Source organism: Bombina bombina, chromosome 1 (genome assembly GCF_027579735.1).
Source record: "Bombina bombina isolate aBomBom1 chromosome 1, aBomBom1.pri, whole genome shotgun sequence".
Classification (NCBI taxonomy): domain Eukaryota; kingdom Metazoa; phylum Chordata; class Amphibia; order Anura; family Bombinatoridae; genus Bombina; species Bombina bombina.
In genome coordinates, this window is record NC_069499.1 from 552,385,560 (window position 1) to 552,403,752 (window position 18,193).

The 18,193-nt window shown below is 34.1% G+C and overlaps 1 protein-coding gene across 1 annotated transcript in view; it reads right to left on the bottom strand.

Annotated features, from left to right (window-relative positions):
- Positions 1-18,193, bottom strand: part of LOC128659728 (aldehyde oxidase 1-like) — a 561,780-nt gene that overhangs the window by 484,451 nt on the left and 59,136 nt on the right. The window contains 1 exon segment of the mRNA XM_053713310.1: positions 12,526-12,634. Within this exon segment, the coding sequence (XP_053569285.1) occupies positions 12,526-12,634 (109 nt within the window).

Sequence of the window (18,193 nt, forward strand, 5' to 3'; positions counted from 1 at the left end):
CATTAGCAGAAAGACAATTGCAGTTAGACAGAGAGAGGTTTGATTGGCAGAGGCGAATGGACGAGGAGCACAACGAACAGATAAACCGTTCATTACGCCTCGCAGAACAAACAATGAATTCTCTCCTGTCCATTATTCAAGAAAGACAGGGTCCTTCTGAACCCAATAGGCCAGGACAGTAGTGATAGACATCTTTATTAATTGTATTAATACCTTAAGTTTATACTGTTTTTGATGTTGCACTTTTTAATTTATTTTATATTTTTGTTCAAAATATATATTTCTATTTTCGAGTTCCACTAATATTTTTACAAATAATTTTTGGTGTTTTATTAAAATTTAAATAAAAAAAATGAATCCAATGATTTTTTCATTGAAATTTTTTTTTTATTGCTTACAATATTTTTTTTTTAATATGAAATGGTAAAAAAACAAAATTTCGATTTTTATACAAAAAAATCATCATCCCTTATTTTTTGGATGTTTCAAAATGTGTCATTTTTTTTTTCAAAACAAAATATAGAAAGTGCTTTAAAAGATTTATTTAAAAAAAAACTAAATGCCATATTTCTTGTACAAAAAATCAACTTGCTCCATCAACATTCCCATTGTAGACCTAATTTTTGCCAATTTAATTTTGAAGTAATCATCCAAAAAAGTTTGTGTGCTTTCATCGATTTTTTCTTCAAAAACTTCTATACCTTAAAATAAATAAAAATAAATTAAATTTACATATTAATCACATAACAAAATAGAAATAATATATTGATATCTGTATATACCTTCATTTTCTTTGGGAGGTATGATATCCATATCATTTTCTGTCTGCACAATTTTTTCCTCTAATGTGTAAACATCGCTTGAACCAGAGGCTAGAGTAAAATAAATAAATAAAATTTTAACTTTTTAATTTATTGTTTTTACAATTATTCGATTTTTGCCAAAGGTAACTAAATAAAATACCTTTGTCTATCAGATTTTTTTTAGGAGGAACCATGTTTTGTCCAATATCATTACTTGTTGGGTATACCATGCCATCCAATTCTATTTCCACTTATACCACTTTGTCCAAAGATTGACCTTTTTATAAATGTATAAAAAATGAAATTTAATATTACATTATTTTTTCAATATTTCACTTCCCTAAAAAACAAAGATTCTAATACCTCTTCCAAGATTAGTATCATCATCTTTTGGGCATGGCTCATCGACCTCAAGATCAAAATAATAATTATGTTCTTTTTCAACGGATGGAATTTCTTCATAAGAACATCCAGGGATATCTAAATGTGCATTAGATTATTAAACATAATTTTTTTTTTAATTATTAGTTATTTTATTTACAATTTCTAAAACCTTGTTAACCCTGTTCTATCGTTATGTACCTTTTTGAGTGTTGACAGCCACTTTTTCACTGCTCTGTTATTTTTGGGAGTCATTGGTATGTCCATAAGTGTCAAAGGAAGGGGTGGTGAAGTGATCCCACTATTTGGAGTTTCAATCCTTATTTCTCGTAAATAACGTGGAATTTTTTGAGTTTTTGATTTTGATTTTTTCATATCTGTTTGTAAAAATTGACTTTATTTTTATAGTTGCAATGATTAATAGATGTTAATTTTCATTTCATATATGCAAGTTGAAGGTATACTAAAAACAAACATTTTCTTGATTAATAATACTAAAAATATATGATTAAATCGATTATCGAATGCTATTATCAATGTAAAATTGGATATTGAGATATCTTGATGTCAATATTATTAATTTAATGCTTATTAGACAGTACATTCTAGTTTAATCAACAAGTATATAGCTTACTTAAAGGTGAATACCTTTAGAAAAAAAATAAGATACTATAAACAAGGTGCGAAAAATTAAATAACAGTCTATTAAAGCTAAAGGAACAATGAACATAATTTTTGTCTTTCAATGTTCAGATAGAAAAGTTTTAACGGAATACTGAAAGTCAAATGTGTTGTCCCTTGTTCCTACTATTATTGAAAATAAATCAATGGTGAAAGGTAAAAAATGACGCAGTTATTGGACTTACTATCAATAACATTTACAATTGAAACTTACTATCAGTAACACTAAACATTTATACCTACAGTTTCTTATTAGTCGTTTAATTGAATTGTAATACTTAGTTTCCATACGCCTCAAATCGCTGTATTTTCTTAGGCATTGACGTCTTGTCCTTTTTATCTTTGATACTCTATACATCCTTCTTATCATTTCGTATATAATATGATCACGACTGTCCTGCTTTACCAATCTAACTCCTCCCATACGATGAGGAAAATATCGTTCCATTGCATATACCAGAATGACTATTTCTCCAGCTGTGAAAGGCTCCGTTAGCGACATGTTAGTATCTGACGTCACAACTATACTTGTCAATCAAATTGACGCATGACTATTTTTACAATGTAGCATTATTTTTTGTTGAATCTTTATTTTTCTAATAAAATGTAACATGAATAATATTGTTGATCCGATTAACCATTAATAACAAGAATTATATTAAATTTTTGTTGGAACGATACATTTTGCATGAGGAATGAACAATGACGATATAAATATATCATCATGGATAATTGGTTTTTTAGTACATCACTATATCCTAGGTTATTGACCACAGATAACACTACTAATATATATATTCTCAATTTTTGTGATTCATTTATATTTGATACAATTACTATGTAACAAAATCACTGGTTAAATGTAGAATAGTAAGTCTAATATGTAACCTTTTGAATAGATAAATGTTGTACTTTTTTAGTTATGTAAATATATTAGTTGTATTAGGATAGAAATAGTTATAATTCTTATTATTGTTGCCTTTTGAACTTAAAATAAATTGTTATATTATTTTCATGAAAAAAAATTCTGTTTCATGTATTTTTTGGGTGTGACCAATGCAAATAAGGTTTGTTTAGAAAAAGGGCTAAAAAGAAATAACAATATGATGATGTTGCACACAAATTTTATTTGAAAAAAAAATAACACATAACTGCAGAACACAATTTACATACAAGAGGAAAAAATTTGTCGAGAAAGATCAATCATCAAAATATTGGTTAGAAACCATATCCCTTGTGGCCATGCCACGTCTATTTGTGTTTTCTCTGAAAATTTCTTCTGGAAAGTCATTAAAAGGCATGGCAATATCGTCAACAATGGGGCATCCTCTTTTGGTGGAAATATTATGCAAGACACAGCAAACTAATATGATTCTTGCTACTTTTTCTGTAGAATACTGCATTGCACCGCCAGATCTGTCCAGACATTGGAACCTCATTTTCAACAATCCATAAGTCCTTTCAATGACACCCCTTGTGCTCTTGTGTGCTTCATTAAAACGAATATTTTCCTGAGTTGGGGGTTATTATAGGGTGTCAGAAGCCATTCATAACAAGGGTAACCGGCATCCCCTGTAATTAAAAAAAAAATATTGATGTAAGTCATTCCAAAAAGACAAAATAATTTTTATTAGTTATTGAGGCTAGCGTCAAATTAGTATAAATTTATAGTAACAAATTAAAAATTTAATTATATTATGTGTTTTTAAAATTTATTTATATATCCTTTGTTTTGCCTCTAGGTGCAGCAACCAATCGGCAGCTATTGAGCATATATCTAGATATAATTTTCAGCAAGTGATATAAAAAGAATAAAAAGTCAATTAGAAAGTCGTTTAAAATTACATGCTCTTTAAAAATCCTTAAAAAAAATTTTTTGAGTTCAATTCAAGCTTACCTAATAACCATCCCTCTGGCATTTCTCCATTCTCGAATTTTTGGTACAGTCCAGTCTGCCGCAGGATATAAGCGTCATGGCAGGAGCCAGGGTAATTTGATCTCACGCTTATTATTCTCATTTTGGGGTCACAAACCATCTGTACATTCAAGGAATGGCAGGACTTTCGGTTGCAGTAAATCTCCTCCCGTAACCGTGGCGGTCGAACTGCAACATGGGTACAGTCTATTGTCCCAAGAACATTTGGCATTCCAGCCACACTGTAGAATTGCGACTTTATCGATTGCCACTCTTCTGTGGTAGATGGTAGACAAACATATTCGGGGAATATATGCATGAGTGCATCGATAACTTTGGAAAGATGACGAGAAAAGGCAGACTGACTGAAACCAATGATGACACTGGACACTGCCTGAAATGATCCGGTGGCAAAAAAGTGCAAGGCAGCAAGAAAATTGAGTATTCCGGGAATGGCCCTTGAACGAGCCGTCACAGGCTCTAGAAAATGTGCTATTTGAGCATATAAAGTCAATATTGAATGTCGATCCAGACGGAACCTTTTAATAACCTCTCGATCGGAAAGGGCATCTAAAGGAACCCGAGGAAGGAATACCCGCTGTACTCGTAATCGCCTTCTTCGAACCGGATTTGGGGCATCAGGTTGATGCAAATGAGGGGTAGAAGGCAAATTCGTCAGACGAATAATATAAAGTTGAAAAAGTGTCTCCATAATGGCTAACATGATCAAAAGTGAGTAACCATTCAATTGTACACCTCTTTTAAATCAGTTGTAGGCGTTGATCTGATAGACCCTATTGTTTATTATGGTGCTCGCCACCTATTAGCTGGCGAGGGATTTTTAACGAGGTAGGTGCGGATAAATTCACGAGCGTATAAATAGATAGTTTAGTAATTACTGTTTTGTGCGAGATTTATGTCGAGCGAGTATTTTCTAGCTACAAAAAAGATGAGAATTCAAGATTTGCGGGCAAGTTCGCTCGACGTTTGTTTATATAAGGTTTTCAATGGATTCGTGGGATAGTACATACGGTTATTGATCCGCACGCAGAAATTTAGACGGAAATAGTGATGAAGACCTCGCAGACAGCTTAGTACATGGAGCCCTTAGCCTCTTTTTCTAAGAAAAATCTCATCCTATCTCCCTCTATAAGGTTTTGGTACAAAATCAATAGCCATCAATTCAAATACTTTCTGTTGGAGGATCCTGATCTATTGAATTCAAATGCTCACAAGTTCTATCCTTCACCTTTCTGCTAGTACATCCAACATATTGCATGGAACTTTTCTTACAATATATAAAATATACCACACATTTGCTCTTACATTTTATTCTAATTTCAATCTCGTACTGTGAATTTGTAGAATTTGACATAAAGATATTAGTAATTTTTGCATATTTGCAGCTGACACAAGGATTACGTCCACGTTTGAAATGCCCTTTCCTAGTGAGCCAGTTCTCTTTAGGACAGTTTTTTTTCTGTTCCTATATTCAAATTGAGTCAATTCTGATTCTAGGGTACATGCCCAGCTTGTTGAAAACCTGATCTCATTAACTAGCTTTATTGGTTTTTCTTTTATCTTGTTCGAGGATTTTAGGATTATTTTTTATAATGTTACATATTGGTCTATATTGTTGGCTATAAGTAGTTACTAAACATTTTTTTTAGTGTTTTCATCCAACAATATTTTCTGATCTTATTTTCTTACTTCTTCTTTGATAGCTCTCATGATTTCTACTTTATATCCCCTTTCTGCTAGTTGTAACTCTAAATTACTGGTATGTCTATTATAATTGTCCAACGGCTAGATTACTAGTGGAGCGCTATTTGACTCTCCTGGTCATGCACTAACTCAGCTAGAAGTAAGCTTTTTGCACGCGTCAGGTGTGCGTGTATTATAAGTTGAAAAAAGGTTTCGCGCAAGCGCTAACCCGACACGCAAAGAGCCGAACTTGGAATATTGTGACCGCATTAAAGTATTCTCCTATAGACTTTAATGGAGAGCAAAAAGTGGGAAAACAAGAAATATATATTTAAAATACTTAGAACATATTTCCCTATGTGAAGAACATTGGAATGGGACATATTTACAATAAATACATAGTTAAACACTTTATTAAATAGGAATAATGCATACATATGAATTTGCATGTTTTCAGATACTTGACTGCAAAGGGCTCCAATGCCCATATATATATATATATATTTATATATGTGTGTACATTTGTATTTGTGTTTATATGTGTATATGTCTGAAAATACATACATTCATATATACAAAACACGGAAGGGGACTACACTCTCATACCGGACCGGGTACACATCCCATGACCCTGTAACATGCTCAGCCCTGGGTGCTCATGGGCACTCACAGGAAGCTGCGCTGTCCCCAGAGTCACAGGCAGTTAACCCCAGACAGGTCTGGGTGCAAGAACCATAGGGAAAATTAAAAAACAAATTAATACAACACACAAAGAAAGTCCAGCACTCACTTTCAAGCTCACAGCTAAGATTTAAAGGCAAAAATGGAAAGGTTAGTTACCGCATCTGGCCAAATGGGACAAGCCTAGGTACCACGTCAAGGTCCTTTCCAATACCTGGGACCCTAAAACAGCCACAGAATGCAAGCTCTCAAATCCAAACAAACTGGGAACAAGGGAAGGGTGCACAGGCTTATGTAATCACCCCAGACATATACAAAACACGGAAAGGGACTGCTCTCTCATACCGGGCCGAGTACACATCCCATGACCCTGTAACATGCTCAGCCCTGGGTGCTCATGGGCACTCACAGGAAGCTGCGCTGTCCCCAGAGTCACAGGCAGTTAACCCCAGACAGGTCTGGGTGCAAGAACCATAGGGAAAATTAAAAAACAAATTAATACAACACACAAAGAAAGTCCAGCACTCACTTTCAAGCTCACAGCTAAGATTTAAAAGCAAAAATGCAAAGGTTAGTTACCGCATCTGGCCAAATGAGACAAGCCCAGGTACCACGTCAAGATCCTTTCCAATACCTGGGACCCTAAAGCAGCCACACAATGCAAGCTCTCAAATCCAAATAAACTGGGAACAAGGGAAGGGTGCACATGCTTATGTAATCACCCCAGACATATACAAAACACGGAAGGGGACTGCACTCTCATACCGGACTGGGTACAAATTCCATGACCCTGTAACATGCTCAGCCCTGGGTGCTCACTGGCACTCACAGAAAGCTGCGCTGTCCCCAGAGTTACAGAACCCCAGACAGGTCTGGGTGCAAGAACCATAGGGAAAATTATAAACAAATTAATATAACACACAAAGAAAGTCCAGCACTCACTTTCAATCTCACAGCTAAGATTTAAAAGCAAAAATGCAAAGGTTAGTTACCACATCTGGCCAAATGGGACAAGCCCAGGTAACACGTCAAGGTCTTTTCCAATACCTGGGACCCTAAAACAGTCACACAATGCAAGCTCTCAAATCCAAATAAACTGTGAACAAGGGAAGGGTGCACAGGCATATGTAATCACCCCAGACATATACAAAACATAAAAGGGGACTGCACTCTTATACCGGACCGGGTACACATTCCATGACCCTGTAACATGCTCAGCCCTGGGTGCTCACGGGCACTCACAGGAAGCTGCGCTGTCCCCAGAGTCACAGGCAATAAACCCCAGACAGGTCTGGGTGCAAGAGCCATAGGGAAAATTACAAAACAAATTAATACAACACACAAAGAAAGTCCAGCACTCACTTTCAAGCTCACAGCTAATATTTAAAAGCAAAAATGGAAAGGTTAGTTACTAATTTCTAGTAATTTAATATTTTGGTGAGTACTGTCATCTAGTGAGACAGCGCCATGTGAGGGTTGTGTCCCTATGACTAATGTTTACAAACAGTGCCTATCTACTGCTCTGTAAGACATGGGGAGGCAAGTACAAAGATTCTCAATCTGATTGGGAAGGCAAACAACCAATAGAGTCCAAGTTGAATCCGATCAGAACATGGCACACCTTTGCGCATGAGCTGTGTCAAATGGAAGACTCCGATTTTAGTGTTTAAAAGTCATGGAAATTCATTTGTATATTTATACACCTGATGAAACGATTGTGCCAGACCGAGAAACGTTGTGATTGTTTTTAAAACAAAATCTTTTATACCTTACATAGACTTTTATCCACGACTTTTGTTTATATACAACGCAGAGGATACTCTGTACACGGATGGTAACATTGCCTTATGCGACTTTTGTTGCATTTATACCTGAAAGGTATCCATCTGTGTGGTTTGGTCAATACAGGAGACTTTTGCAAAAAGAAGAAAGATAACAGTACTGCAATTATTGGAAAATCGTATCTACAGTCTGCTGGAGTACAGTTCATCTGGAATTAGTACGAGAGAGAAAGTTGTCTGGACGACTTATAAGAGTCCAGGAGGCATTTGTGACACTTCTCAAGTGTCTTTAATCTTGTAAGTATAGTGATACTTGTGCTGACTGTGTCTATATGCTATTGATTGTGCACTATGGTGGCACCTTCTTCTTTGTTCTTCTAACCTCCTTGTAGATCTTTACCTTGAGAACACCAGCAAGTTTTTGAGGAAGTTGCCTGCCACTATCACATGGAAATCAAGAGAATCATTTGGATTCACACACAAATTGGGGGCATTATCACTTTTATAGATAAGTTGTATGATTGTGTTTATTTATTTATATATATGCACTGCTATGTTGTATAAATAACAATATTACACTGTTTATATCAGCAATATATTTTAGATTTCAGCATATATTCATATTGAGAATATAATTATATTGTGTGACAATCTAATATCACAGTTTTTAATTTTATTTATATTACACAAATTGTCACTGGTATTTTTGGCTCATCTGACTTGTACGTATACTTCCGATGCATGCAAAGAGTCGCAATAAACCCCTTTTCGCTCACGCACAACTGTTAGCACACCATTGGTAATCTAGCCCTAAATTTGTACAGTTCCTTCTTATTCATACAAATTGTCCCTTTTTAAATGTGGGGGATGACATGAATCCTTTCTAAGTATAGTGTTACCTGATATCATCTTTTTATATAATTTTACCTCAACTCTACCCTCTCTGTTATTGAAACATATGCCTGCCTGATATCACTGTCCCTTTAAGACTGCCTTCCCTGCTACTGACAATCATACTGTTTGGGGGAGTATCTGCATTCAACTTACCTGCCAAATTAATTAATCGTTCATGCACCTGATTCCCTCAGCCTCTTTTTAAATCTTCTCAGGCCTAATGTGCATTGCGTTAGCTTTAAAGTTTTGTTCCAGAACAACTGAGGTCTGGTTGCAGGACACTGCTACTTAAAGGGACACTGAACCCAAATTTTTTCTTTCATGATTCAGATAGAGCATGCAATTTTAAGCAACTTTCTAATTTACTCCTATTATCAATTTTTCTTCGTTCTCTTGTTATCTTTATTTGAAAAAGAAGGCATCTAAGCGTGTTTTTTTTTGGTTCAGTACTCTGGACAGCAGTTTTTTATTGGTGGATGAATTTATCCACCAATCAGGAAGGAAAACCCAGGTTGTTCACCAAAAATGGTACGGCATCTAAACTTAAATTCTTGCATTTCAAATAAAGATACCAAGAGAAAGATGAAAATTTGATAATAGGAGTAAATTAGAAAGTTGCTTAAAATGTCATGCTCTATCTGAATCATGAAAGAAAAAATTTGGGTTCATTGTCCCTTTAACAAAATAGTCTGTTTCCTGGACACTGCTACTTAACAAACTCTGAACTTATTCTAAATTACAAGTATGCATTTGGTTCTAATCACTCTCTAATTACTACAACAGCATCTTACTCAGAACTTTATAACTATTCTCTGCTACAATTTGTCATAGCTGAAATATCCTCCTCCAATTATGTTAATATATTCAGAACTCTGCATCTATGTGTTCAGTTAAACAGCTTTCCTGTGATTCTCCAATATATGCACAAACAGTATTTAATGCCTTAAACTTGCAACTTGTCTATCACCTGTGCTGCTCTGCTTATTACTGACATACAGCTCTATATAATATTATGTAATGTTAACCTGCAACAAACCTTTGCATCTATGAGTCAATCTTCTACCATTTTACTCTGAAGTCTGAACATCTTACATTGCTATATTTTTCACTCATGAATCCTGCAGCTACTCCTATTAACTATAAGTCACAGTATCAATTTATGTTTCCATTGAAGCCAGAATATATTGTATACATATGTTTCACTCTCCATGAATTCTACAATAACTTCTTGCAACTATGAATCACAAAATATCATCTGTCCACATCCAGGATACTCTTCCCCGGGTCAGGGGTCGGTGTCTCCAATTCCCTACCACTGAGCCGAATAACATGACAGTTATTACTTTTTCAGGGTTACATCTAGAAAATTGATTGCCTCAAGTGCTATTTCACTAGTGAATCTCAAATTCAAATAATTAGTGTTTAAATAGTATATAAAGTGTGATACCTGTTTAGCATCACCTTGCCAAATTATTAAAAGATCATCAATGTACCTTACATATAAACAAACCTGTGAACTGAATATATTTTCCTCTCCAAAAAAGTGGGTAGCCTCCATCCATCATAGGTAAAGATTTGCTAAGGTGGGGGCAAATTGTGTATCTGTCCTGCATCTTTGGAGATAAATAATGCCATCAAATAAAAAATAATTGTGTATCAACAAAAAATTTAGAACCATATCAATATAATGGGGCCTATCTATCAAGCTCCAAACAGGAATTGCCGGAATTCAACCCATCGAGTATTGCACCAGCAGCTTACAAGAGTCTTCAGGGGGCGGCGTTGCACCAGCAGCTCTTGTGAGCTGCTGATGAAATGCTGAATACGGAGAGCGTATTGCTCTCCGCATTAAGCGAGGTCTTGCGGACCTGATTCGCACTGACGGATCACGTCCGCAAGACCTATGATAAATAGGCCTCAATGTGCAAACATTAGTAATGTTTAAAAGTACACAATGTGTAAAAGTAGTATTTATAATTTATGTAATGGTTCATCGAAGGAATAACCAGCATCTAACTGTAAAATGGTTAAAAGCAGAGAATTAGTAAAGCTATACGTATCATAAACACATCAGCTAAATCCAAACTAAATCCCAAATTGTAGTTGGATATAATAATCTCACTGTTCTGAATGTGTTATACTGCACACAATATTATAACACATTCAGTACAGCTTTACGGCAATAAAGAAATAAATCTAGAAAGTTGCAGCTACTGTCTTCTATGGAATATTAATATTACAAACACAAAATCTTTTTCCTAAAAAAAGAAAGAAAAAAAAACGCCAAAAGGAAAAAAAAATGATTTTTAAAAACACGACAATAATTTAAATACATATTATAGCATTATACATTAAAATATATATAAATAAAACATTGTATATAAATGTATAACATACTAACAATCCCTCAGCTCCTATAGGTGTATTATTTGACACATGTAAATTGTATTGTTATTTAATACTGTGTAAAGGAATCATTTACATTACACCTTCAGTGTAAGAAGAGAAGTATAGTAAAATGCCTCTCTGTGAGACTGCCTTCATACACTGATTTCAGCCCTGTTTGAATATTTCTCGTTCCTGCGATGGATCCCTTTTGAATATATCGCCACAAAGTGGATGTTTCAATCATCTGGGCTTAAAGGGACAGTCTACACCAGTATTTTTATTGTTTTAATAGATAGATAATCCCTTTATTACCCATTCCCTTGTTTTGCATAACCAACACAGTTATATCTTGTATGTAAGCCTCTGCAAACTGCCCCCTTATTTCAGTTATTTTGACAGACATGCATTTAAGCCAATCAGTGCTGGCTCCCTGGAAATTCACGTGCATGACCAGATTGTTATCTATATGACACACATGAACTAACACCTTCTAGTGGTGAAAAACTGTCAAAATGCCCTGAGATAAGAGGCAGTCTTCAAGGGCTTAGAAATTAGCATATGAACCTCCTAGGATTAGCTTTCAACTAAGAATACCAAGAGAACAAAGCAAAATTAGTGATAAAAGTAAATTGGTAAATTGTTTAAAATTGCATGCCCTATCTGAATCATGAAAGTTTTTTATTTTGGACTTGACTGTTCATTTAAGTGCTCTTGCGAGCTGTGACAGAAGCAGTGCACATTCACAAATCAGTGACACTGTAGTCTATGTTACTAACTGTATCACACACTTTAGTGCGCACAATACAGAGTGGGAGCTGTGCGTTTTTGCAGTTGATGCATTGTTCTATATCATTCCTGTGGGATTTTTTTGTTTTTGTTTATATATAATATGTAACATTTAAACTGTGTAAAAACTGTCAAAATGAAAAGCTTCTACTCTCTATTGTGAGAGCTAAACCAAAACGTGAGGTACAGAAATGAAAAAGCCTGCAGCTTCTCTGACTGCTCACTGCTTCTGTAACAAGATTATTATTATCAGTAATTTGTAGAGCACCAACGGATTCCACATCGCTAACCAGATGCAATAATACATGCAGTGCCCAGTATAAAGATGCAGAGCTTCACCAACCAGCACCTGTAAAGGGTTGAAATAATAGAATGACTGTGAAGAAAGCTGCAGATACAGCAGGAAAACAATAACATTGTATATAGTAACCATGCTACTGTATTTGTACACAGCTGCCTAATGTCCCTTTAAGACATTTTTTCAAAGAGCTCAAGCGTCTGATTTTCTTACCTGCACAGGGTGTAACCTTGTGGTTGTGCTTCCAATCCCCTCCACTGTTGTGATAGCCATACCATGCACAGCACATATGGGTATCAGACAGGCATTTGCTGAATAATGTCTACATATAGTCAAAGTTCTTAACAGTTGCCTGGTCAGTACATAACACCAAGGGCTAGATTACGAGTGGCGCGCTAACAGTTGCATGAGAGTGAAAAGGGGTCTATCACGGCTCTTTCTGCGCATCAGAAGTAGAGCACATATTACAAGTTGAAAGTAAACGTGTTTGGTTGAGTACAATTTTATTTAACGTGTGTCGGGATATTGCGACTTCAGTGCTCTGGTTAACTGTTTCACGAGCCAAAAAAGGCACTAAACACATCAAAATTATATTTAAAAGTACAGTTACACTCATAATAACAATATCTAATAAACATTATTAATAAAAAATTGACATTAAAAAAGTTATAATGGCTCATATATATGAGGTCTAGAGATACATGCATACACATGTCTAAATATGTATGTATATATATACTATATATATATATATATATATATATATATATATATATATATATATATATATATATATATATATATATATATATATATACACATTATCTATCTATATGTATTTATAAGTGTATATATGTATTTACAGACATAAATACACATATAAACACATAAATACATAAGTATACATATATAGACATATATGGCGCCCTTTTCAGTCAAGTAGCTGAAAACATGTAATATCATATTTATGCAATATTCATATTTAATAAATTGTTTAACTATGTATTTAAAGGGATACTAAACCCAAATTTTTTCTTCCATGGTTCGGTTAGAGCATGCAATTTTAAGCAACTTTCTGATTTTCTCATATTATTTTTCTTCGTTCTCTTGGTATCTTTATTTGAAAAACAGAATTGACAGCTTAGGAGCAGGCACTTGGGTAACGCTTGCTGATTGGTGGCTAAGTAGTGCTGAACAAAAAATGGGCTGCTTCCTTAGCTTTCGTTCCTGCTTTTTCAAACATAGATACCAAGACAACGAAGAAAAATTGATAATAGGAGTAAATTAGAAAGTTGCTTAAAATTGCATGCTCTATTCGAATCATAAAAGAGAAACATTGGGTTTAGTATCCCTTTAATGTAATGTTTTACATTCCAATGTTCTTCAGATAGGGAAATACGTTCTATTTATTTATAAATAGATATTCCTATATACTGTATATCTCTATATATCTATAGCTATATAAATATAATAGCTCCAACAAAAACAGAGACAAACCAGGATTTTATCAGATATATATAGGAATATGTATTTATAAATAAATAGAACATATTCTTTAATATGAAGAACATTGGAATGTGAAATATTAATATTTCATGTCGGGTTAGCACACTTGAGAAAATGCGATCGGGTTTGCATGTGTGTAAGGGTATTATGTTTTTTCCCACTTTTCGCTCTCTATTAAACTCTATGGGGAATAGGTTAAAACAGTTGCGATATTAAAAAAGTTTTTACTTTCAGCTTGTAATAAGCGCACTACCTGACATGCGCAAAAAGCCAAAGTCTAGCAGCGTTAAAGTGAGCGGGAGTGCAAACTACTGCTCCACTCGTAATCTAGCCCCTAATATTTATATGAACTAAACACTTTAATATAACATTTATAGGCACTTCTTAAAAAAAAAGAAGAAAGAAACTTATGGAATAAAAAAATGAAATAAATAAAATGTAATTAAATTGATAGATTTACTGCATAATGAATTAATAATAACAGATTGAATAGTTATTATAGTTACGTATTTATGTCTGCGTTAAATATACACATGCATAAGTTTGGTAAACTAACATATTTTGCAGTGTATACTTATTTTATTTGTTTTTTCAGTTTTCACTGTTGCTAAACCAAAGGGTAGGATTATACACGACATATTGTCTAACTTAAAGTGACAGTACTATAAAATGTGTTATAACCCCTTTGCTACCTGGAATTTCAGAGAAAAACTTGCCAAAAGTACCGGAGAATTTTAAAGCATTTTTGCTATCACTCCGTTTAAACAGAAATAGAGCTTTTGATTTACCTATGAAAACTATATATATATATATTTTTAAAGAAGACAACCCAAGGTATTGATCTAGGCCCATTTTGATATATTTGATGCCACTATTTGTCCTCCAGATACGATAATATAAAACATATTTTAAACTGAATATGACTCATCCAAAAATAGACTGGAGAATAGGAGAAACATACCGAACTTGTCTCCACAGTGTAAGACACACAATGATCTAATGCACTGTATTTGTTGCACTTGTTATTTTATTCAATTTTCTTTGTCCTCACCTCTCCCCCCTCCCACCTCTTCCCTTTTTTCTTTTATTATTTCTTCTTTTTATTTCCCTCTTTACATATGTCATCTCACTGCATGAGAAATTATGCTACTCTAATGTACAATTTAACTGAAAAATTCAATAAAAATTTATTAAAAAAAATGTTTTAAAAAATTGTTAACTTTTTCAAAACTTTGGGTTTCTCACGGAAATTATTTACACACAATTACTGCAGTCATATGACAAATGGTTATAAAAACACATTAAGTAAAACAATTTACAGTTTATTGTCCCTTTAAAGGGCCATAATACCCAAATGTTGAAACCCTTGACAGTGATGCAGTATAGCTATAAAAAGCTGACTAGAAAATATCACCTGAACATCTCTATGTAAAAAAGAAAGATATTTTACCTCAAAAGTTTCTCAGTAGCTACATCCCATTGTAAAGGACTTCTAAGCAGCAAATCAGTATGTCTGTCCCGGGACAGCGGAAGGAGCGAGCTTTTGTGCACACTCATCTTATTTCCCTATTCAGTGTAAGGAAGTTTACAATGAAATCTCATGAGAGTTAAGTGAAATCTTATGAGATCACAGTAAAAGAGTTCATGACCTCAGCACTGTTGATGCTGATTGGCTGCTGTTCATTTCTTAATTTTTTTTATTTTTTTTACCTGCAGCTGGGCAGCAGCTGAGTATAACATTTTACACAGAACTTACTCTGCTGAGCTGAGGAGATTGTGAGGTAAAATATCTTCCTTTTTTTACATAGAGATGCTTAGGTGATATTTTCCTGTCAGCTTTTTACAGTTATATTGCATCAGTTTCAAGTGATTTAGCATATGAGTATTATGTCCCTTTAAGTTGAAGGGATTTTAGACTTTTTTCTTACAAATATGAACATTAATTATCTTTTTCAGGTAGTTGAAATGCATTTGAACATTTCCATTAAAAATAGTCACATGATTACTTTAAACTAATTAGAATCATTGTTGTCATTAGCTTTCATCAACATACCAATCAGGGTCAAGAAAATCCTATTTTAAATAGAATGGTCAGACCACATAACCTGGTTTGTCAATGGGAGAAGTTATATTGAGTCACAGAAACTACAACAATCTGAGTTCCATATGTGGAAAAATATAAGCTGGTTGGTATTCGATAAAGCTGGTTTTGGTAAATAACTTTAAAGAAAGCAGTTTTGTCATTGTTGCATCTAAACAGCGTATTTTAAAATGAATTACATACAGATTGTTCTTTGTTTAGAAAAAATATTTATGTGGTGTTTATGTTTTGTGCTTTAGGAGAATACAATTTTCAAAATGTTTCCAGTTTACTTCTATTATCAAATTTGTGTCATTCTCATGTTATTCTTTATTGAAGAGATTAATTTGTGTCGATCTCATGTTATTCTTTGTTGAAGAGATATCTAGATAGGTAGCGTGCACATGTATATTAAGAGGCAAAAGCCTCAGGCATGCTAATGTCTGTAGGTCTCATAGTGCAGCTGTACTAAATCCCTCTCCTCCTAGCCAAAATTCTGTTCTGGCTAAGCTGAGGGTATACTTGTAGCTTTATATCTATATGCATATATATTTATATATATATATATATATATATATATATATATATATATATATATATATATATATATATATATATATATATATATATATATATATATATATATATATATATATATACTGTATACAGTATGTGTGTATATATATATAATTTTTTTTTTTTCAACAAACTGTAAGAAAAGAACAAGGACCAACAAAATTAATGGCTCAAAACAGATAGGGAATCAAGCACTCTTAAAAGTAGACATTTATGTAATCAATCTAACTCTAAGGGCGCCATGTACTAAGCAGTCAGCGAGCTACCCGCAACAAATCTCGCGTCAAAACTCGCAAACTGATATGTACAAAGCTGTCAATTGTGTTAAAACTCGCATCTTTAAAATTGCGAGCGTACTTATCCGCCAAACCTCGCTACTGCTCCATTTTTCACTGTAATTAGACACATTTGACCACCAACTCGCCAAAAAACGAATGTACTAAAAAATCTATTTGTCCGCTCGCTACAATTTCCGCTCCCACCTCGCTATTTTTGCCTCGCCACCTTTTAGGTGGCGGGCAAGGTACAAAACAATAGGAAAGTCAATCTAGACGCCAGTCTAGACATATATAAAAGGCAGTAATATCAGCATTGTACTTACAGCATAACTGGCGTCTAATTTGTCTCTCATTTCCATGTACATAAATTGCGCCCAATTTGTCGACTGTAATTAAAGAGTAATCTATTTAAATTTGTATTGTTAGTTGTCAATCTTTATAATTATTTTTATATTAATATTTATATATTATCAGATCCAGATGAAGCCATATCCAAATTGTAAATAAATATTACAAAAATAACGCTCTGTTATCACTCTTCAAAAAATTTTGAACAATAATAAAGTTGTTTAGATAAGTTGAACTTTTATAGGAGCAAAATTCTATTCCCGCGACTACTATGATGTTCGTGACACCTTGCATGTCACGTGTTAATAATTGGCCAGACAATTCAACTAAAAGTTAAGTACCATCAGCTTAGTCGCGGCGAGCGAGGCGTCAAATTTATCAACAATCCGCAACTGCTCGCGGCGGGCTAGACTTGTCTATTTATTGGGGGAATATTAGTACATAGCGACAGCGGACACCATTTCGCCCGCGGCGAGTAACGGCGAGTTTATCCGCGTCTACAATGACGGATGAATTGACGGCTTAGTACATGGAGCCCTAAATGTTTCATGTAAGAAATAAGTCTCTGACCAGCATAATCACAATGAGCAAAATATATTTAATAGTGAGATTACTAGTTTCCAAAATTAGCAAAAACGGATATAAAGATGAATGCATAGGTGTATAATATCATAGCATAGAAATTATTTCAAAATTAGCTAAAGAACATGAGACAATATAATACCCTGTAGATGTGCACATCTAAAATACAAAATGACATGTATGCCGTTCAAAACTACCTAGTATATTACTACACCCAGGCTGTACACGGTACCCAAGACAATGCAAGGGATTGCTACCGGACAGGTCAAGTAGTAGGGATCTAAGTAATATTAGGTGCTTTGAAAGAGATTCAGGAACACATATAGTAATGAAATGCCAGCAATCACATAATAATGCATGTAAATATATACATAACGTTATTGCAATAGAATAGTTAGCAGTGAAGCAGAATGTTGATATAAAGTAGTGCTAAAGATGCAATCAGGGTCATGCTAGGTTGACCTTCCACATATAGCGGTATCGCCTTTAGCAAAGAAAATTGCAGACATCC